Source organism: Abramis brama (assembly GCF_963993115.1).
Source record: "Abramis brama genome assembly, chromosome: 19".
Lineage (NCBI taxonomy): Eukaryota > Metazoa > Chordata > Actinopteri > Cypriniformes > Leuciscidae > Abramis > Abramis brama.
Window position 1 is genome coordinate 33,689,870 of NC_139981.1, and position 24,388 is coordinate 33,714,257.

Below are 24,388 nucleotides of genomic sequence, written 5' to 3' on the forward strand. Positions count from 1 at the left end.
TGACTTTCAAGGAAATTATTTACTTTGGGTAATATTTTATTTGCTTGATTAACTTTTCAAAACCATTTTAATACATACATTTTGGAAAGTCTCAGAAATGAAATAAAATACTGTATAAAAAATACTACAGATCTAAATTGTGTTTAGTTCAAAATCAGTTTTCCTGTCTTCTAAAAGTAGGAAATGAGACGGACAGACACACACAAGACAAAATGTAATCATAGATCAAATTGTCCTGTTTCTGAGGGTGTGTGTTCAAATGAACGTGTCATTATAGGCTGAGAATAATTCAGGTTTGTGAGTATATTGGTAGTGATATATCTTTGGATGGATGTGACTTCATTCCTTTGCATGTCTTTCAGAGAACCTTCTAAAACATGAACCTGCACACACACACACACACACAAAGATCAACAATCATTTAGAACACAATTTGTGGGTAACATGATGAAAAAAACATGCTATCATTGATCTCGTCTATAAATTCATCTATATCTTAATGACATTCAAAATTCTTTCGTAGTCTTTTCTGCCGAGGAGTAGATAAAGTTTGCATTCTTTATGCAGCAGGTTATAAAACACAATTTTGTCAGTCCAGAATAGCACACATTTGAAACATATGGAAACATATTAAATAAGATGTTGCATCCATGTTCACTGAGATGTCCATGTTTGCCAAAGATAATGTGCAACGGCGTAATCATCTTCCCACTTTTACCATCAGCTGTCCAAATCATATTAGCTGTATATTAGACTTAAGTAGAAACACTGAGAGACGTCTTCCCTTTCTTGTTCTCTCGTTCTTCAGTGATGCTTTGAGAAATTGTTTCAGCTTTTTCATCATTGCAAAGTTCCCAGAAACACAAACAAAAGAAGACAGTTTGTCAGTTCATTACTTGCTCTTCATTCCCCTTCCTGCATTTGTTAAAAAAAACCCTGTGAGCTCATTTACAAAGTACCAGAGTACAGAGGACCTGTCCATCTAGATAATGGCAATCTTTCCATCACTGATGGGTCAGTTTGGGTTTTTTAATCAGCTTGTCTTTCTCCAGCTGGACAAGTGGCAATCATCCGGTTCTCTCATCCATTCCAATGTGAAGAAATGATTAAATATTGAAGAAAACATTTTCTTTGCTGCATCACTGTTTAAGATAGACTTTTTTTTCCACAGGTTTTGATATCTTGCTTATGTTTGACTTTTGTGCTTGAACTTAAAAAAGAAACGAGGTCCCGTAAGGACCAGGAATAACAGAATCACACATAATACTCCTTGTTTTTCTTGCTCTTACTGACACAACTGTCCATTGGTTTCTCCTTCACGATTGATCCGTTGGACTGGGCTGAATTGCAGATGTAGTTGCGGCTCTCGTCCACATGGTACGACCCCTCGTCGCGGTTGCGGTATTTGAACATGGCGTAGAGGAGAATGAGGATGCAGAGAGCGGCGGCGACTACGATGCCGACCACCATGCCTGTGGTGCTGCTGTTCTCGTGGAAAACCTCGGACTGACCCGGATAGCTCTTCAACACGGGGCCTGTGGGGTTAGCTGGAGAAACAAAAACACCAAGGGTCAGTTTATATAACAGCAATAACCCAATTACCAACAGCTGTTTTTGAAAGAAAAGAGATGAGCAAACTCTTCCTTTTCCCAATGACTCGACTTCCATATTTGTTTAGCAGCAACATTAAACTCTGGAAAGTCTGGCGGTCTATTGTAGTATCTTAAGTTTGTTGTAGTATCAAGTTTGCAGCCTCAAAGGCAAGCTCCCCTAACCCTCACTTCCCAACAACATTAATATCGTCTACAAAAACGCTTTTGGAGGTTGGCATCAGCACAAACTCATTGTGCACTGCTCTTCTCATCTTCCTCTATCCTATAATCCTTCCAGCCCTTCTAACAAATAAACTCTTACCATTTGTTGGCTTTTATCGTTGGCCTGTTGGTCGTAGTTCACCCTGTGACTGGGAAGTCTGCTGGGTTTTAATAAAGTATGTTGATCTAACTGTGCGCTTGGGGCCTCAATACCGAACCTGACACATTTTGGCACAAATCTTGCTGGCCTCTATTACAAAGGTGAAGATAAACTAGAATAGCACCGAACACAAAACTAAGTCAAAAAAGGAATGAATTCGGCAGAAGAAGAATGTGTTAGAATGGCCCAGTCAGAGACCAGAGTCCAATCAAAACATGTTGAATGACTTGAAACAGGCTGTACACTGCAGATTTATTGAAAAATGTACCAATGAAGTTGATAGACTCTTATTAAAAAAGACTGGCTGCTTAAAAGCAAAAGCTGCTTCATCCAGGTATTAGTTGAGGGGTGTGAACACTTGTGCAATCAGGTTAGTTTTATTTTTTCGTTTCAATTGAAAATTAAATCCGGTTTTAAAAAACCTGAACATTCAGGACAATTATGTCCTTTCAAATGTGAATGGCTGCTGACACACATTACATTGTCAAGCTCTTCACTCGTGACTATACTATGATTTGTCCCCTCGGGTCCTCTTTACAGCTGGTATTAAGATGTGTTTTGGTCGATTGGATCACAAGTAGACGAGGGAGACATTCCCGTTTACACCTCGTGTTTTACTGTCTCTTTTGTCCACTTTCAACCACTTCTGTCCTGATTTATTCGAGGGGAGGGTCTATGGGCGGGTAAATGTATGGGATTTTTCAGATCTTTCGATCTAATGGACAAAATAAGCTCATGCAATTTACATATGAACGCGATTGGAGACGACGGAAAAACACACAGAACACAATTCTGTTCTTATAAACTCAAGACCAGCCGAACGCTGTGAGTGTGTGTTTGAAATCAGGAATGGTGAGAGAATATTGTGCCTGGTACGTTTTTCCTCTTCAAACCAAACTTGTGTCTCTAGATGCTAACGTTTAAATCCCGTCTGGCTATCGCTCTTCCCATAATGTTTAGGCATCAGGTCAGTAGACGGAGAGCGGACGGGCTTTTGTGGATGTTTGAATGCTTTCGACCACATGAGCGTTTACACTACAAAAGCAATCCGGTCTAATGCATTTTCCACTATCTCTGGAAGTGGATAAAAGTGGACAAGCTCAAGATTTTTAGATCCCTGTATGTAACGTCAGCCACTTGTGATCCGATCGACCAAAATGCTTCTTAATACCAGGTGGAAGCAGGGAGTAAACCAATTTGTTAATAAAAAAACAACACAATCACAAACAAAACTCCACTAAATATGCCTATTACCACTGGATATAAGCCACCAGAAAAATACCAAATACAGACACAATGTTATAAAAGTACAATAGAGTTAAAAGTAAAAGTTGAGTTTGAAAATCCTTTTTATGGGAACATTATTGCTGTGTCTGTATGAAGGAACTTCAGGGGAAGGTTCTTTAATGAAACATGGCAAAATAAAAGTTTTACTGAACAGCTTGTGTCTCTGTTCCATACACCTGAATCTGCACAGTCTCAATTAGATCTCGTGCTTCATTACAGCTTACAAATAACAGTCACTTGACCTTTTGTAAAACAGAGCTCAACATGTTCTCAGGGACAGCAAAACTAAAACTACTGAGGTGAAAGTGCGGCCAAACAGCAAGAGATTGACTGACACAAAAAAAAGTTCCGCAAAACTTGTGATATTCTTTAAATGTTCATAATAAATGTCGATTACGAAATTATGACGTTTCCATTAACCGATTTTATGCGACTGAAATGTAATTTTTTCCTCTCATGATCAGTCATTCCAAACATCATGGCGACGGATGTTAGCAGGTTTATGTATCTCAGCCGCCGCACTGGACATTATTATTAATGATGGAGACGTATGCGTGTTATTCAACATTAATATCCAGGAGAGACTCTTATACTGAGAGCGGCTCATATGAGGAGTTTCTGGGAGATTCTCCTCATTTCTGCTTCAAGCTCTTGATAAATTGTGGCTTTTCTTTGTTGTTTAGAATCCAGTATTCCCGTAATACTTTTGTCTTTTATGAGTTTAATAAAGAACTCTGTCTCTTCTTCTGTCCAAACACACCGCATCATGTACGTCAGCTGACCTGTAAATGCGCAAAAACTGTTTCCGTTGCAGTTTTTTATATCTCTTTTTCGAATTGTCTTTTTTTTGGGGGGAAATTGACGTGTTTCCATTGGGCGTATTTTCAAGTCGCAATTTCAATTTGCACAATTTGAAGGGTAATGGAAACGTGGCTACGGTCAGAAAGAAAAGTAATAATAAAGAGAAGACTAACCTAACCCACCTGAGCTCGGCTCGCACGGGTCGATGTCCTCATCGTCGCTCGGGCACTCGGCAGACGCCACCAACAGATCATCAGTAGTCTGGGAAACATGATAAAGGAAAGAGAGGCTGAATTAAAAAAAATATACAACAAATCATCCCTCATTGCCAGATCTAACACTAAACCTAACCTCAGATCACATCACTGAACCTGAAATGTACTTTGTGTCTAGTTTTGAAGGAACAACAACGCGCCGCTCGTTCAGTGACCATAACTGGCGGAAAGAAGCAAACACTTAATGGCTTATTACAAAACATAAATCAGAAGCCACTGCAAAAATCAGCCTTGTCCATGTCAAAAGATGAAACTGTTGCCATGCATATTAGTGTGTTTTTATTTATGAATTTCTCCAGAGTTAAAGACTTACTTTTCTCAATAATTTGTACACATTCTTTCAGTCTTCTCCTTTCTAATCATATTTCTGTCAGGACCACTATCGTCAAATACGATTGACAATTAGCATACAGTTTGGATTGGCGGTATGGTGCTGTTCTGGGCGAGAACTCCCTGCACATCCATGCAGTCTAGCATGAACAAGAGCATCAATAACCTCCATTAAAGGGTTAGTTCACCCAAAAATGAAAATTCTGTCAGTAATTACTCACCCTTATGTTGTTCCAACCCCATAAGACTTTCGTTCATCTTCGGAACACAAATTAAGATATTTTTGATGAAATCTGAGAGCTGGATCACTCCTCCATCGGCTTCTAAGACATTATAACTTGCTGGCCCAGAAAAGTTATTAAAGAGATCGTTAAGATAGTCCAAGTGACTCCAGTGGCTCAATCTTAAGTTTATAAAGCGACGAGAATACTTTTTGTGCGCAAAAACAAACAAAAATAACGACTTTATTCCACTATTCATTTCCTTCTCTCTGGGCCTCGAGTTGGTTCACGTAGTGTTTTAGCGTAGCGCATCTGTGTTGTACGTCACACGTAGGCTCACTATTGGCCGACGCTGGTCATGTGTGTGATGCGTGTGACGTACAACACAGAAGCGCTGCGTAGTTATAGTACGTGAAAAAACTCGAGGCCCAGAGAGAAGGAAATGAATAGTGGAATAAAGTCGTTATTTTTGTTTGTTTTTGCGCACAAAAAGTATTCTCGTCGCTTTATAAACTTAAGATTGAGCCACTGTAGTCACTTGGACTATATTAACGATCTCTTTAATAACTTTTCTGGGCCAGCAAGTTATAATGCCTTAGAAGCCTATGGAGGAGTGATCCAGCACTCAGATTTAATCAAAAATATCTTAATTTGTGTTCCGAAGATGAACGAAAGTCTTATGGGGTTGGAACAACATGAGGGTGAGTAATTACTGACAGAATTTTAAACCCTTTAAACAGAACAGAACCAACATGAATGTATCGCAGATATCATTAATTCAAGATTTTAAAGTACAACATAATTCGAGAATTTAGTCTGATTCAAGGGAAATCAGAAAGCCAAATCCTGACTGAGAGAGGAGGAGCTGGGGAGGGAGGAGAGTAATTCGCTCCTGAGAAACGCGATATCTGCTGATAATACTGATGAGCTTATATATGAATACAGTGATAGGCGTCGTATTCCTACAGGTAGAGGATCAGCTGAGAGTCACTGATGAGAGCTTGACTAACGTGACCTGCCAGAACTGACGCTACGCTTGATTTGAGCCTATATTTGACATTTGTTTTAGAATGAACGGATCATGAAAGCCCAAAGGAAATCTAGACAGTCTGAGAATCCTTTCCTCTTCGGCAAACGAAACATAAGGCCAGAGAAAACACAGTTTAAGACACTGCTGCCTTGAGGGCTTTCAACTGCACAAACTCGTCAAGGCGAACAGTTTACATGACTGACTTTTCTTTATTCTGTATATATGCTTTGGTTAGTTTAGTTGTACGGCATTTATTAAAAAATCACCACAATTTTTGAGAAAAGCCGCAACAAATTCTGTCATTTTGGGCTGCAAAAATCTGAAAAAAGTCCTGTGAAGTCCTAATGGGACTGGTAACACAAATAACTGGTAAGGACAGCTGACCTGCTGGGGTTCTCCCGGTGTGGGGTGTTTCGTCTGGTGGTTGGAGGAGGTGGTGGTGGTGGTGATCTCCATCACTGAGGTAGAGGTCTCAGAGCGATGAACCGTAGCACTGGACTGGGGTGTAATGGAGGAAGATTGCGACTCCCCAACCAGCCTCACGCTGCCTTCGATTCGGATGTTGGGATCTCCTTCCACAGCCATGTTAAAAACCTTCAAGCCATTGTAATAGAAACCAGACATTTGTCCCTGGAAGGAGCGGCTGTGGTCTCGTTCCCAGCCGCCGATCTGGATGGTCATCTGGCTGTTGAAGATCGTGAGCTGGCGTCCTGTGGGAGAACACAGTCACTGCGATACAACAAAACTTAGCACAGATCGAAGAGACAAACAATGGAGTGATGAAAATAATCACGCCTGAGAAAAAGGTGGATTATTCAGGGATTGGCCAATGCAAATGCCCGACAATTTATCATCATCGCCGTCATGGACGGATGCTTGTGAAAACAGACATAAAACAACAGAAAAAAACATTGGCAATGCATTTAAGCAGTGGTGCTTTGCTAAAAGGCCTCTTTAATAAATATCATCTGGGAACAGTTGGTTTAGTTTCCAGTGAGATTTTGTAAAGCCTAGTACTGTACATATTCAGCTCTCAGAAATCCTAGAGAAAAAGGGGAAAGATATTATTTTAATGGTTTCTGAAAACATATCCATCATGGCAGATAACTGTCAATCTGAAGACGGCTTGTTAACTTTACACTCTTGTAAACGACTGATTTTAATCTTATTTTAATGTTGTGTAGGTGTGTGAACACAATAGAAATATTTACAAATGAACATTTACAGATATGCCTTTTAGCAAGAGGAGTTGGGTTGGATGCAAATGCATGATCATGAAACAAAGGAAGACTAAAGAATAATTCAATTAAAATCAACAGAAAAAAACAACAACAGTGGCATATTTCATATAAAAGATCAAGTGATTATACATGCACATCAAAATTATTTTATTTCAATGGATATTTAGTCATTTTCTTAACTGCATGTAACATTTTGTTAAAGGGACTCATGCTAATTTATATTGTATAATTATTATCTAAATACTATCTATTACTATTATCTAATTATTCATCACAAATACACATGCTACAATTAAATAATAGTTATACAATCAAAATTATTGATTTTATCATTTAAAAGTTTAAATTACATTAAAAAATCTGTGATTTTTATATATCAAGCTTCTTCAAACTTACATCTACAGTCCCTTTAACCGAAAGTTATGACATAACCTAGTTAATACAGATTAATACATAAATAGTGTCCAATAATTACAAGCTACATTTATCTATTGAAATTGCTTTCATTTATTGTTTAAATGGTTTATTTTACATACAACATACTACTTATTAAAAATTATTCTAAGTTTTATCAGTGTTTTTACCTTTGTCGAGTAGCCATTCGTCAACTACTCGACTGAGTCGAAATGGGAATCGCTGTCTAGCGATCGCCAGCCGTTCGCTATCAATGCTTCCTTTAAAGTTTAAAGAGACATTTCATTGGTTACAATCCAAGATCATGGGTAATTTAAAACTGATTATTCGAGCTGTTCAAATAAAAAGATTTTAAATCTTAATTTTTAAGTTGAGATATTATATTTTACACTCAATTTTAGTTTATATACTGTGTATATAAACAGTTGACCGCATATGTTTGTTTTAAAACTCCATGCAGAATTTATACAATCATTAGAAATATACATTAAGATTTTTTATTATTATTTAGCATTGCCCTTCAGAAGCTGCATAAGATAGTTTCATGTTTTCTACAAGACAAATTTACAGCTGTTTGCAAACGTTTACATTACCTTGGCTCCTAATATAACGTGATCGTAATATAACCATGATCTCCACTAGAGGGCACTCCTCCTGTCTCCTTTTCCTTCCCATCATGAACTACATTTCCCATAACTCATTGCCTGGACTCATTGTGAGCTACGTTTCCATTACCCTTCAAATTGTGCAAATTGAAATTGCGAATTGACAATACGCCCAATGGAAACACATCAATTTCTCAAAAACTCCCATATATCGTAAAGAAGTTTTTAAAAAGAGAGGTGGTTTTTCAGGCAATTCAAAAAAGGAATATTTTGCAAAACTGCAATGGAAACAGTTTTTGTGCATTTACAGGTCACCTGGCGTAGTAAAAGTCGATCATTCTTTAAAGAAGAATGAGGGTATATAAGTTGCTCTCCTTGCCATTAATGTTTGGATAACACACCTACATCTTCCTCCATTAATAATAATGGCTAGCGCGGTGGCTGCGATATACATAAACTTACCAACATCCGTTGCCATGATTTTTGGAATGACTTATCGAGGGTTGAAAAATGACGTTTTAGCTGCATAACATCGGTTAATGGAAACGGTGTCATATCGCAAATTTTTTTTATCGACATTAAGAAAATACCGCCAAAGTTTTGCGCAAACTTGTAATGGAACGTGGCTATGGTCTGATTTATTCCACCTGTGTGTGATTAACTCTTTATGTTTGCTTTATATGCTGTGTTTTCAGTCACTCATTACAAAGTCTTGTTTGTGTTACACTGCAATTCTGAACTGGTTCCCGTATTATGGGAACTCTTCCGTCCGTTTCCCTGGATTTCCCTGTTTGCCTGTGTCTTGGACTCTGTTGCTATCTGGATTGTTTGCCCTGTGGTTTCGACCTTCTGCCTGTTATTTGGATTATGATTGTGGATTACCCTAATAAAAGCGGCATATATCGTATTTCAAACTTCTTTTTACTTCGAAGAATAGTTATGTATGTAACCTTGCTTCCCTGAGGAGGGAATAAGACGGTGTGTAGCTTTCCATACTCCTTCGTATCTGCTATGAGTTCCTTTGAACCACTGCAGTGATTCTATATAAGCTTCAGACAATCGTCTTCCCAAAGCATTCGATCTTTCCCTATTCAGGGAACTTTAGGTTACTGTAACGTAACCCTGGTTCTCTGATAACATGAAGTGACGCCTCAGGTGTGACCGATCCACACCAAAAAGCACCAAAAAGTGATCAGGGAGTCTCACTATGGCATATACACAACTTCCGTGTTGCTGATATGCTGAGGACTTAGGTCTATGACCCAACTACTGTTATAAATATTGTGTAAATATAATGTAAGTGTAGGATGTTTATGTCGCATCTTGGTGCATTAATACAGAATTCACCTGTGCAGTCGCATGAATGTGTATATGGGCTATAGTGGCATATAATGTGAACAGTAAAGTATTGATACTTTAAAATAACTTGCATTAGTTAAAGCAGAACTATTGAGAAATAATATTACTTAAGTAGATTAATAGGTAGTTTTACTCAAGTAATTACTTCACAAGTTATATTATAGTCCAGTCATTTTAAGCCAAAATGGGGGTCAACCTTGAACAAATTGCAACAGAGGCAAACTCAACTGATTTTGTATCCTCAATATGTCCTGAGTAAGGAAAAAAAGCCCAGAAGAATCCCATTAGGGGAAAGTTTTGAAAAAGACCCAAATATATCCTATTCATACGCCTATTCATTATTTTTCTTACTTGAATAGGGTAAACATTTTAACCTTTAGATATCACCATGAAAATTACTGAGTTGATTACTTGCATCAAGACAAACAAACAATGTATTACAAGTTTTTTGAAATGGTTTGTTAACATGGACAAACGGTGCATAATCTAATTACGTATGTGCTAATTTGCATAAATACCACAACAGATCTAAACATTGGGTATAGCCAGGAGAAAATGTCTTGTTGAATCTTGTTGACACATAACAGTAAAATACTTAATGTTACGGTCTGACTGGAACTCATTTAGGCTACCCATGAGCATTAATACATAGAGGCAGGAAGAAGTACTTTAGAAACCAGCCTTTATTCATTTTTAAGAGATGGGGTTTAGGGCTGGGTCTGTGGGACTGTTTCTGGGGATTCACTTTTTATTTTGCCTACCTTTTGTCTTCTGCATTCTCCTTACCATTGTCTCCTGTTCTTCCCTCAGACTCGTCCCCCAGAAACAGTCCCACAGACCCAGCCCCAAACCCCATCTCTTAAAACGTGGAGCAACGTGAAAATGAAAACTGCGTCGGGCTGAAACTAGCAAAACACACTTGTGGTGCGCTTGGCGCTGCATTGCGCGGGGTGTATGATAGGGCCCTAGGTCTTAATGACAATTTAATGCTGGCTTTAATTTTGATTTTGGAATTCCAATAAACAGTTGTTTACTAAAATTATGATAACGGTAGGGTTAACAATTCAAGAGAACACGAAGTAAGAGCTGACAATAGCTTTTCATTTTTTAAGTGATTATTTAGACGCATCTTGTTAACACAAAACCATCAGTACTGTATAACGACCCATACAATTCCCTGAATATTCACTTAACATTCACTCAATATGTACTTAACTTTTACTGTACCTAAACAGCTGTGTAAAGGCAAACTTTGTTTGACTTGTTAAAAGTGAGTAATTGTGAAACTTAATTTAAAATGTCTTGCTAAAGAAAGACGTCTCATTACTCCAGTTGTGACACAAAAATACTGCTGACAATATCATTAGAAACAAACAAAAAACACAGTCTCATAATGTGGGTGTTGCCTGGCTATGTATGGGACTGATTAAGTCCATCTTTGCATTTAATTGTTAGCAACAAGTCAATTGAATGACAATTCTAAAGTATAAATGAATCCAACACCTCTAAACAGTCCTGTTGTCAAAACCTTCTAGCTTGTTAAAGGGTTAGTTCACCCAAAAATGAAATTTCTGTCATTAATTACTCACCCTCATGTCGTTCCAAACCCGTAAGACCTTCGTTCATCTTTGGAACACAGATTAAGATATTTTTGATGAAATCTGAGAGCTTTCTGATCCCTCCATAGACAGCAACATCATTGCAACTTTCAAGGTCCAGAAATGTAGTAAAGACATTGTTAAAATAGTCCATGTGACTGTAAATATAATGTTATGAAGCGACGAGAATATATAATAACAACTTTATTCAACAATTTCTTTTGTTCTGTGTCAGATCTCCAACACTATTCACGTAGTGTACACAGTACCGCGCTTCTGGGTTCTACGCCAGGATGCCGCCTCACTATTGGCCGACGCTGGTCACGTGAGCACACGACATGAGCATGTGATGCTGACACAGGAAACGGCCAATAATGAGCCGGCGTTCTGACGTAGAACCAGGAAGCACTGCACTGTTTACACTACGTCAAGAGCATAGGAGAATGACGTGGAAGAGAAGAAATAGTTGAATAAAGTTGTTATTTTTGAAAAAAGTATTCTCGTCGCTTCATAACATTATATTTGAACCACTGGAGTCACATCAGTCGTCAGTCACATGGACTATTTTAACGATGTCTTTACTACCTTTCTGGACCGTGAAAGTTGCAATGATGTTACTGTCTATGGAGGGACAGAAAGCTCTCGGGTTTCATCAAAAATATCTTCATTTGTGTTCTGAAAATGAACGAAGGTCTCATGGGTTTGGAACGGCATGAGGGTGAGTAATTAATTACAGAATTTTAATTTTTGGATGAACTAACCCTTTAAATGACCAAAATGACCTAGTGAGCATTAACCCAATTAACTAACAGGTGGAAAAGAGCCTAATTCTGTTTTCATGTTCAGAATTAAATGGAATTCAATGCAAATGCAAACACAAACTCAAAGTATTTACAAACTAAAAATCCTCCAGTGAACCTGTTCAGCTCAGACAGGTGTAGCTCAGACAGGTGTAGTGTTTCCTCACCTGTGGGGAATCGCTCAATCACAGGCAGATCGTCCACCTGCAGTGTGGCGTTCCCGCCACTTCTTGTAAACTTCACTATGTGGTATTTTCCATCATTCACAAACTTTGATTTCTCCTCTATGTTGATGTCATCTGTGCCCACATTAAATATAGCTGTAATGTAACCTTTTACCTGGAGAAAAACAAAGAGAAACAGGTTGTTACATTATAATTTATGCCACCCTCTATTATATAACTGGAACAAGCATGGAATATTTGTTTGAAATTAACAATCAATATACAAAATGAAATAATTTTAATCACATCAAGCTAATAACTTAATCAGTTACTTGCACATATTACTCATAATATGTGGTCAGATCTTCATCAAGTCAGTTATAGACGAACACAATCTGACTGACACAAAAGCAAAATATATCATTGACTGCATGCTGGAAAAACATGTGAACTGAATTTAGAAATTTGTAGATCCTTTGGCAGCAAAAACCTCTACCAAATGTTTCCTGCACTTGCACAACATTTAGGATGAATTTTAAATCATTCCTCCCTACAAATCTGTTTGAACGTGTCTGGGTTATTTTGATTGCACAGCACTCTTCAGGTCATGCCGAAGCGTCTTAATGGGGTTACGGTCAGGACTTTTAACTGGCCATTCCAGAACATTAACCTTCTTCTTTTTAAGCCATTATTTTGTTGATTTCTTGCTTTGGATCATGGTGGTGTTGTCATGCACTGCCCTGAAGCCGGTTACACCAGCTGGATGTCTACATAAGTTGGGTGTAAGTCCTGCATTGGGCTTAGTTACATCCAGACTTATGATCAATATTTACACCTTACACCCTCTAAAACTACGGCTCATGGCTTTTTGTATTTGGTTGGTTTATTATGTAGACAAGTGTGTGCCTTTCCAAATCAAATCCAATCAACTGAAATTGCAGCATATGGACTCATAGAAACATCTCAAAGATGATCCAGAGAAATGGGATGCATTTGTGCAGAAATGGGGTAGATTTCCAGGAACCACGTTTGTGAGTGATATGGAGTGATCTGTTTTCTCTCGCTCAAAGTTCAGTCAGATATTGTGCCTTTTTGCGTAAAAACCAACAAATGGCTAAAGTTTCAATAAAGGATGGAATAATTTATGCAGTTTCATTTAATATATCACGCCCAGATGTTTGTGAAAATTAACATCATTTCAGAGAAGAATGATAACTGAGGGCAAATTTGTCTAGTATGGAGAGAACATGAAGCATGTTTTGACTGAAAGTCTGTTTATTTCATTGATTGATAAACTCAATAAACTTAAATGAAATACATTTATAAAAACAGATCATTTAAGAGGCTGCTCACTCCAGACTCAATGGGCTTAACCCTACCCATAACCCTAACCCTAAACATCAAGCTCCACCCATTACATCCAGAGAGGAGGAGCTAGAAGTCAAGCTCCACCCATTACATCCAGAGAGGGGGAGCTAGAAGTCAAGCCCCACCCATTACATCCAGAGAGGGGGAGCTAGACGGCAAGCCCAACCCATTACATCCAGAAAGGAGGAGCTAGACAGCAAGCTTCACCCATTACATCCAGAGAGGGGGAGCTAGAAGTCAAGCTCCACCCATTGGCTCTGCAGTGAGCACCACTTGGATATTTTAGGCATTAAACGTAAAAACTCAGTTATGTGTGTGTGGCAATATAATATAATAATATGGCAATATCTGAAATCATTGTCCTTGTGGGGACATTTTTGGTCCCTATGAGGAAAGCAGCTTATAAATCAAACTAAGTAATGTTTTTTTTGAAAATGTAAAAATGCAGAACGTTTTGTGTGATGGGTAGGTTTAGGAGTCAGGTTAGTGTAAGGGGAGAGAATATAAAGTTTGAACAGTATACAAATCATTATGTCTATAGAAAGTCCCAATAAAACATGGTCTTGTGGGGACATTTTTTTCTGGTCCCTATGGATGTATTATTTTTAAGCAAGCATGTGAGGCTACCTGAGAATGAATTTGATCCAGTGAGAATGTTTAAATTTAGCAGTAACACCCAATGAGCTCTTATGAGACAGGTTTGTTCTTTACAAATACAGAGTGTAAAAACCATACAGGTGACACAACATCTAAAAGCAATTTTGAGAACAGACTTGCACAGTTACTATGGAAACAGCAGTGACAGTCATGAGAGAGGGAGGAGATGCTCTAACAGTGAAAGCACACGCACACCTCAAAATATTTAATAATGTCGACTGTACGTATGATGGCATAATCACTGTATCTTATGAGCCCAGAGAGAACTCATTGTCACGTGGGGGTGAGCGAGGCAGAATCGCGTGCCAGAGTCGCAGTGCTGTTCTGGGATCTTGGGTTTATGTGCGTGTCTATGAGATGCTCAGCAGCAGCCGGTCTCATCTCGGCGTGTAATGTGATCTGTCTACGTTCGTGTCAACGGCCAGGTGTTTAATTGGTGTGCTGGGAATTGCGTGCGACAGACTTCCCAGCGGAGCCACAGCAAGAATAAACATACGCACAACACGCTCTGGAAAAACAATGATGGCAGACAGGCACAAAACAAAAGCAAAGAGCTTTCAGATGAATGATCAATCACAGATGAGCACAAAACTGAAAAGCAACACAGTCTCGTACTGGAATTTAATAGATTCATATCCACTGCAAACAGAACTTTTTTTTTATCTTGAAGAGATGTTTGCAGTCACAGGACAGACAGAAAGCAAAAAGCATTCACCCTGACTTCTCAAACAATCTCTTCTCTAGTGTTCCTGAAGGATGAAAATGGGAATTCACTGTCATTCAAGATGAGCTAGATCAATGGTAAATATGGTACTCGCGGTAAATCACGAAAATGAGATTTAAACAATAAGACTAACTGTGTTGAGCTGTATAAGAATGATTAGTTTTCTGTCGAATGTATCCAAACAGCTGCTCACCTGTCTAATAAAACACATAATAAAACCCATGTTTTCTACAAAATAAAAAATACAAAAATTCGGAAATCAAGGGTAATGCGGGTATGATGTCATTGACAGGTGACGCACGGCCCGTGTCCTGGTTAAAACTGCTTATTTCTCTGGATTTAAACAATCTTAGAAACATATGGGATAATGTAAGTACACAAATCAACAAAATATATAACACTGTTCTAGTGAATTCTTTTATCCAAAAATCTTACATAGTGTGCCTTTAACAGTACACCAACTGGAAAACACAGCCCAGCGCCTGTAGAAGTGGCTCCAAAATAGCGTTTAAAGCATGCTGGGATATCTCTTCTGACACCTGTGAACACATGCAGGTGCAGCTCTGGCTGAGGATGCATCTGACGCAATCTTACTAACCAGCGTCTAGTCTGCACCTCTCCCTCCTCTTTTGGGATCTGGAATTGCCAGTCGGCTGTAAACAGAGCAGACATATACTGGCCTTTGCTCCCCACTCAGCTCTTGGCATCTTGGGATTGACAGAGACCTGAGTGTGAGACCCCTGCTGCCCTCTCTGACAGACTCTCGTTCTCATTGGGAGGTACAGGTCAACTCACTCTTCTCTGAGAAACAACAATTCTTTTGAGTTTCCTGCAGTTAATGTCACAATTCCTACCAAACTCCACATAGCTGAAATTAACCCGTTTAATCCCAAATTTTTCCCAGGCATGAAAATATCCAAATGATGTGTCATTAGTTGCCCCTTGAAATAATCAATAATTATTTTTTTTAAATTTGTATGGAAAAGTGTGAAAAATTGTGTTTTATGTTGGGATAATGTGTATACTGAAAATTCTTTCATAGCCTATATCAGCCTTGTTATTTAACACACTTATTTTTCTCATCTTTACTCATTGTATGACCACACTCAACAAAACTGAATAATTGTGAATTCATATATTAATACTAGACACCTTAAAGATAATGTGTTCCAGAAATCTTTGTAATGTCTTTGTTAACATACTTTACTGCCCTTTTGTGTTTGAGCTTTGATGCAGCCGTCATCTACTGATGTTGCAAACACGACTTAAACTGCTCTGGTCATGTGACATTTTGCGCTAACTATGTGAAACAACACAAATTTAATTGAGACCCTTTATTCTCTCCATATTTGCCGGAAATGCACTAAAACAGCAGTCAATAACATTTTTAGAGCTTCATATATGAACACTTTCTTGTGAGCGGTGGGATTAAATGGCCCCAGGTCAGCTGGACAACTTTCCAGAGGAGCTGGACTTCTGCTGTCCTCTTTCCCCTTTCCTACTTTAGTTTTAGTTTTAGTTCTGCTCATTTCTTTACAACATTTATTTTACAACTGCTTTCTTGTGTACCACTCTGAATTCAGACGAAACCTTTACGCTCACTTTCTCCCTTCCTCCTTTCTTATTCTGTCATCCTTTCTTTTCTCCCTCACCAAATTTATTTTATCTCTAACCGTAAACTCTTTATGCTCCACTTTTACATCCAGTCTAGACAATATGTGTCCTCTCTCCTCCAGGCCAGTGTGTGCTACTCCTTCTAAACCCTGGTTATCAATGTTCTTCACAGGGCTAGAAATGAACTTTTTGACTTGGTAGCACCGGTGCTCAAAACTTCAAAAAGTTAGAAACACACCGAAAATGAAGGAGCACCACAACTACAATTTATATATATTAAAATATTTATTTTATTTAAAAACAACACATGTTTTGTAGAGAAATTAATATGGTAGTGATGCACCGATCATGATTTTTCATTGCAGATTCAGATTTCAAATGCTGATTTTTTTTCTTTGTTTAAGCAAATTTATTATTTTTTTATTTGCTCTATAACAGGCCAAACTGGCATTAAAAATAAATACATTTATAATAATAATAAAAAACATCTTTAGCCATTTGAAATTAGAGGCAAGCACTGCATTTTAATCAGGATCCAAACAAAGATGCTACACACCATTGTAGCCTGAGCAGGTGTTTAGATTTAAATAAGATTGCATAATTTCAAGACTTAGAGCAAATAAAGAATGGTCTGACTTTAGCTTTGTAAAATTATTTTGCACAAGACACACTGCACAGAACAAATACAGATGGACTGAATGAAAATGCAAACTCACTCTCTGACAGAAGGTGGCGCTTATGGAAAAGAAGCGTTTCTTTGGTACTGCTGTGATCGTGTGTTTAAAGCACAAACCGGCAGTTTATGAAATTAGTCAACCAGTGCATGTGTAGAAAGTGCATGTGTGTCATACCACATGAATTATTTGCACTTTGACAAATGCTCCTAAACAAACTGAGGTCGCATAGATTCAATTTTCGGGAGCATATGTGAAGGTCGCAATTTCGAGCCTTGCTTCATTAAAAGCCCATCATCTCACACCTTCTACAAGCCATTTCTCCAACACTTCTATGGGCACTCACACACATAATCAACACATCTCTCCTCACAGGCACTTTCCCCACCATATTCAAGCAGCTGTGTAAAAAAACCTTCTCTAATCACTTAAATCATGGAAAGTTAGAGGCCTGAATCTCTCCTCCAGTTCATAGCAAAAACACTGGTTGAAAACAACTCGTTCATCTTTCTTTTCACAGAGCAGCCGGGCTGGACAACAACTAATCAGGATTTAAAAGTGTCCACTCAACAAAGCTCTGCAGATTGAGAAAGCTCATCATTGGGCATCACTGGAACTCTGCTGGTTTGAATCTTACCTCACAGGAAGGTATTTCAAGGTTACCTGGAGGGAGAAGATATCTAAAGCACATCAGCTGCTCACAGGGGTACCTCAAGGCTCTGTTCTAGGACCCCTCCTTTTCTCCATATTCACTACATCACTGGGACTCATTACACAGGAACATGGTTTCTCATGCAGTTGCTTTGCTTTTCATTTCAACCACACAATCCCAAAATAGCTGCACAGATCTCAGAGTGACTGGCAGACATCTCAGCATGGGTGAAAGAACATCACCTGCAACTCAATCTAGCGAAGAAAGATATTCTCGTCTTCCCCGCCACTGTGGCGGTACAGCACAATTTCACTATCCAAATAGAATCACCTCATTCTACCCTTGAAACAGTTCAAAAGATTGTTTATCTTTTTAAAAGAAGTCTCACCAAGGCTGCATTTATTTTATTAAAAATACAAAAAAACAGTAATATTGTGAAATATTATTAGGATGTAAATCATCTGTTTTCTATGTGAATATATAGTAAAGTGTAATTTATTCTTGTGATCAAAGCTGAATTCTCAGAATCATTACTCCAGTCTTCAGTGTCACATGATCCTTCAGAAATCGTTCTAATATGATGATTTGATGCTTGAATCTTTTATTCAGCAAGGATGCATTAAATTGATCAGAAGTTACAGTGAAGACATACAAGAGAAACTTCTCATCACAGAAGACGGTAAACCCGTCAAAATAAAAGTATGGTTTAACTTAAAGAAACTGCAGTAAAAATATATTACTCTTGTACAGTATAATGTACATCTTAATGTAATACTACTACTACTAATAATAATAATAATACAATTATCATTAAAACAAATTTTCTTCCATGTTATAATTTTAACAGTAAACCTCTGTTGTGTAGCACTTGTTGGCCCAAAAATTAAAGGGCTTGTTTAATTTTCATTTGAATAAAAGATTTGATTTAAATAAAACCCTTCATTTGATTACAAGAAAAATTAAAATACACAACACAGAATAAAAAAATAAATAAAATAAAAAATAAAAACATTTCATAGGGCCCTATTATTGTATACAAATTAATAAATTAAGTTGTTTTTATGAATTCAATTAATTAGATATGTTTTTGATTAAACCATTAAAATGGAATATAGACAATAATTTGGAAAAAAAAATAAAATCTGTAAATAGATTGCTGTTAAATTGAACAAGTTTCAAGAATTCAATTAATTGCACATGCTTTTTTATTAATACAATTTTATTTACCTATTTAGAAAAATTAAAACAGAAAAAAAAAAAAAAAAAAAACTGAATCCAGAAAATTTAAACGGAATTAACTCGCATTAAACTAGGTATCTTGTAAAGTGTGTTTATCCTTCAGGTCGGCTGCATTTACAGTTAAGCTTTCTTGTTTTTTCCCCTCTTCACATTCATGTTCCAGCCTCTCATATAACATCATCTGTTCATAAAATTGGTATCGAAAAAAGTATTGTTCAGGAACCACTTTGAAGAATGATTTCATTCACTGTTCCTTGCTGGTGGAATGATCTTCCCAACCCTATCAGGACAGCGAATCCCTGCCGATGTTCAAGAGAAAGCTGAAAGCTCATCTCAGCGACCCCTGAACTGCCTCCTGTTACACTAAACTCAGTTGAATAATGACACTATTGTCTTCTGTAGAGCTGCTTTACAGCTGAAATTAAATTTGTTTTCATAAGTGATGAATTTTACAACTGTTATTTTCCTGTTTGTTAATGTGAAGTACTCTGAAACAATCTATATCATATAAAGCACTATATAAATAAATGACTTGACTTGCTATAAAAAAAAATCACTATTTCTTTAAGTAGCATATACTATTCTGGACCATTGTAAGCAATTCTTTTGTTATTGCCTCCTTAAGATGAATCGATTGTTGCATTCCACATTGTAAGTTGCTGTAAATAATAGCATCTGCTAAATAAATAAATAAATGTAAATGTTATAAGCAGCAGAAATCTTGCTGCTTTTGCAGAACTGAACTCTGCCTCACTGATCATTATTTTCCTATTATCACTGTAAAGCTGCAAAACAAAACAATCTGTATTGTAAAAAGCTCTATTTAAAGTCCTGTGGTGAAAATCCAGCTTTTAATGTAGTTTATGTGTCTATGTGGTGTTTTTAATATGCTTTAAGACAAACCATGTGTAAATTCATAAGTCGAGACCATTGCTGAGTATTTCCTCCTTAAAACTGCAGTGAACCAAAGACAGTCTCAAAAACACGCTTTGAAATCGCTGGTGTTTCTGACGTCACAAACTACCTTGTAACCAATCAGATCAACGTGTGATCGTCAACCAGTGGATCTCTGAGCTGAGTGAGTGAGTGGAGGTGGGGCTCATTTGCATATTCATAGAACCACGAATACTAAATGAGGCAAGGGTGTCGAGTTACATTCAAGATATTTTTAAGGCATTTTTTTCACAAAAAATAAAAAATAAATGTTTAAATGTGTCATTTTGGTGATCAAAGATGAGTTTTAAGTGATACAATTATTGACTACAGGGGGACTTTAAATAATGGTGGCTTGACTTCTTTTGTCTCTGTTTTGTCACTTTTCTTGCAGTGTAAGGAAAGTCAAATGTGTTGTTGTATATGTTTAATCTCCTTGGTCTGCATTTGTGCTGCTGTGTCCAGTCTGTTGCATTGTGTCTAAAAAGTGTGTTATTTAATGCATCTTTTCAGATGTTCTGCTTGTGTGTGATGAGTATATACTTCAAGTGATCAAGTGATGAGTATTTACTTCAAGTGATGAGTATATACTTCTGCTGCCATCGGACACATAGCAGAGGAGAAACTCTGGAAACTCATATTCACCCACGGGCCATAGTTGAGCTGACACTGCAACAGTAACACTGAATGTATCATTGGGTGCATGGTGAACACTGAACGAGTGAATTCAGACACCATATGCATGAAAGAGTAAAAACTCCTGCCTCTGTTGTTTCAAACTTTTGTGTAGATCTGTAGACCAGTAATAATAATAATAATAATAATAATAAGTTTTATTTATATAGCGCCTTTCCAGAGCTCAAGGACACTTTACAATAAACAAACAACAATAAAGGCAGTTGACAAAGACAGCAGACAGAACAACAGTAGGCAATTGAGAGTGCAAGTACAGTAAGTGAGAATTGGTAGATGGGGCAGCAACCAGCAGAATACAAACAGATATAACTTTGAGAAAAAAAAGAAAAGAAAAAAAACTAAATTAAGAATTATAACATTCAGAAAATAGGTGAGTTTTGAGCATGGATTTGAAATCAGAGATAGTGTTAACAGAACAGAGTGATCGTTAGTAGATGGCAGTGCTTGTATATGCCTTGCTTTCTTGTGTAAATGACCATGTGCACATTAATAAATGGATCTATAAATAATTTTAAAGGCAATATTGGAATATACTTTTTTAATTTTCCATAGAAAATTCTAAGATAAACGGTGTACTTACGATGTGTAGTTTGAGATAGTCCCCTAACCCAGAGGAGCTGTCGACTCGCACCAGTATTGCTTCTCTCAGCTGGGTGCTGAAGCCCATGGCCAGCCGGTCTGCTCGAGTGCTCGGACGCTCATTCGGTGGCCATGTGTATGTGATCAGACCTCCATCTCTCCCAAATATATACGTGGTGCCAGCTGCAGGAGACACAGATGTGCAATCACACAGAGAGATTAGGTTAAATCCACCAGCGATTACAAAACAGTATCATGTAACTATACAAAGTTTCAGGCTCTCTCCGTAGAATAGGTAGATAGATGGATAGATGGATAGATAGATAGATAGATAGATAGATAGATAGATAGATAGATAGATAGATAGATAGATAGATAGATAGATAGATAGAAAAAAACGTCAAAGTATCGTCAAGCTATGATTACCGCAGGCGTTATTTTACTTATAAATTGAAAAGCCCCATTATCAAACCCCATAGGAAAAGGAACCAGCGGCGAATTACACTTCTGGGTTCTGACGTCACATCTCTACTGCAGTTTTACTTCCTACATTAACCTATGTAGGTTTGTAACTAATTTCCATAATGCCAGCCTATAGTCCTCATTGGCTGAACTGTGTCTCTTTGCTCCACCCTCAAACACTGTAGTTTATCTGAGACTGGAAGAGTTTGGTTCGTGTTGTTCATGTCGAGAAGACGCTGTTTTCTGCTGCCAAAGCAAATCCACTTTGATGAGACTGATACGGTAAAACCCACGCCATCGTTACTGTTCGAGTATTGTTCGAGTACTGTTCTGTATCAAGAGCTGAGATTCAAATATGATAATGAGTGTTTGGTTTCAGACCAATCACAGCAGACTGAGTCATTTGACCAATCAGAGCAGAGCAGCTCTCAGAGAGGCGGAGTTTAGAGAGTGTGACGGCAAGTAATCGAGGAGACAATAGCAAGTAAAACTGGTATTTATTTGACAAGTAAACCAGACTCAGAACGTGTAGGAAGAAAACGGGAACAGACACAGTCAATGCAGATGAATCTAACGATCCTCAGGGAGAGCTCAGGGTGCGTCGGTAACGCAGGCTTGCATGGGCAACTCAGAGTGGCACGGTCAGATGAGTGAGGTGAAATCCCGGTAAAGACACGACGTGAAGACAAACTGCATCGACGAACAATCCCAACAGAACTCAGGCTGGAGACACGAGGAGAACAGGAAGAACAGGAACTGAACGGGGAACATCCACAAACAACGATCTGACAAACACAAAGCGCACACGGTGAGTATAAGTAGCCACTGGGAATGAGGATCACCTGTCGCTGATTCTCCCGGAGAATAATCAGCGACCACGCCCACACACTCATACACACACACACAACACGCAAGGAAGAGTCAATGAATTCATCAACCGTGACAGAGAGACTGAATCCTTGATCTAACTACTTCAGACACTGAGAGAAAAGAGCTGATGCTGCAGTGGAGATTATGAGTTGGACAACAACAACCAATCTGGCTTCAAAAGCGAGACTGAGACTGAGACAGCTTCCAAATCCTCAGTACTCATCCTGCTGGATCTTTCTGCTGCTTTTGACACAGTCAACCACCAGACCCTCCAGTCAATCCTAAAGAAGATGGGCATCTCAGGAACTGCACTCCAGTGGTTCAGGTCTTACCTCTCAGGTAGGTCCTTCAGGGTGTCTTGCTACTGGAGTGCCTCAGGGCTCAGTGCTTGGACCACTTCTCTTCTCCATCTACATGACATCACTAGGATCTTTCATTAGGAAACATGGCTTTTCCTATCACTGCTATGCTGATGATACACAACTCTACAGTACTTCTCATTTCAACTCGGTTGATCCAACGGTACCTGTTAGCATTGCAGCCTCTCTGACAGACATTTCTTGCTAGATGAAGGACAACCACCTTCAACTCAACCTTGCTAAGACAGAACTGCTTGTGATCCCGGCCAACCCAACAGTACACCACAACTTCTCCATTCAACTAAGTTCGTCATCCATAACTCCTTCCACGACAGCTATCTTGGAGTTGTAATTGATCAGTTAATCTTCACAGACCATATTACCAGGGTTCTAAATTAACTTTTTTGATCACCAGCCAATCTGAATATCCACTAGCCACATTTTTTTCCGGTGAAAATAAGAGAAATTATAAGTGCCACTGAATGTATTTAATTATTTTATTAGAATTGCTGGCATGAAAAACACAAAGTACAATACAACAAAATATACACAGAAAGGCAACGATCTGTCTTGGCAGTTTTAATCCTTAGGCTCTCCTGATGACTTCGGGAACTCTCATGGTCCTTACTTACTTTAAAATTATTAGATCCTAGGCCTACTACGAAATTGTTTTGTTTTTTTCTTTTGCGTACATGAAAATACATGACGATATTATTGTGATCAAACACTAGCCATCCCATACACAAAAGAAATATATTTGAAATATGTTTTCACAATATATTTGAAATATATTTTTGGAATATATGCAAATATTCGAAATTGGCCCAATAAATATATTTTAGTTATATTTCAGAATATATTTCAAAATGATAAATATAAGCGAACAACAATGCAAATATATTTCAATGTATTTGGAATATATGCCACATATATTTTTGACACTTTAAAATATATTTCAATATTTTTTTTTCTGTATGGGATTCACGACCCGTCAGCCATTTGGCATTAAATGTTCTTTTCTTAGTTTCTCTGTCGATACCCTCCTCATCCCCTGCCTCGTTCCTCTTCTCGCCCCCAGAAGTCTGTCCCAACCACCGCCGCATTTCGTTTAATATTAACCTACTTTACTACCAACTCCGTTCGTCTTATTTCTTGTGTTTTCTGTGTCCGTTCGTTTCCATGGTTTCTCGCGCTGGTTTCACTGCAAACTGCGCGAAACCAATGGGCGTATGAAACGTCATCACGTAGCATTACGGCACAGTGTTCATGGGAAATGTAGGAAGTACTGCCAGGGGGATAAATGACCGAGAACAGAGCGGAACAGAGCCTTATATGTATCATGCCTCATACATCACCGGCCAAACTGGCTAGTAAGTTTTTATTAACACCCGCCAAAATGAATTTTAACCCGCATTTGGCGGGTTGGCGGGTGTTAATTTAGAACCCTGCATATTACTACAAT

The 24,388-nt window shown here is 38.1% G+C and overlaps 1 protein-coding gene across 5 annotated transcripts in view; it reads right to left on the bottom strand.

The window, feature by feature from the left end:
* Positions 1-15: 15 nt before the first annotated feature.
* Positions 16-24,388, bottom strand: part of LOC311069980 (neurexin-1a-like) — a 121,031-nt gene continuing 96,658 nt past the window's right edge. For 2 of the 5 annotated variants that reach the window (XM_084093610.1, XM_084093614.1), the window contains 6 exons: positions 21,237-21,418; positions 12,103-12,274; positions 7,744-7,833; positions 6,303-6,628; positions 4,236-4,323; positions 16-1,547 (listed from right to left, as the gene is read on the bottom strand). In XM_084093610.1, the coding sequence (XP_083949736.1) occupies positions 1,255-1,547; positions 4,236-4,323; positions 6,303-6,628; positions 7,744-7,833; positions 12,103-12,274; positions 21,237-21,418 (1,151 nt within the window). In that variant the 3' untranslated portion in view covers positions 16-1,254. The remainder of the gene's footprint in view (positions 1,548-4,235; positions 4,324-6,302; positions 6,629-7,743; positions 7,834-12,102; positions 12,275-21,236; positions 21,419-24,388) is intronic. The other 3 variants (XM_084093611.1, XM_084093613.1, XM_084093612.1) reach the window with 3 other exon arrangements.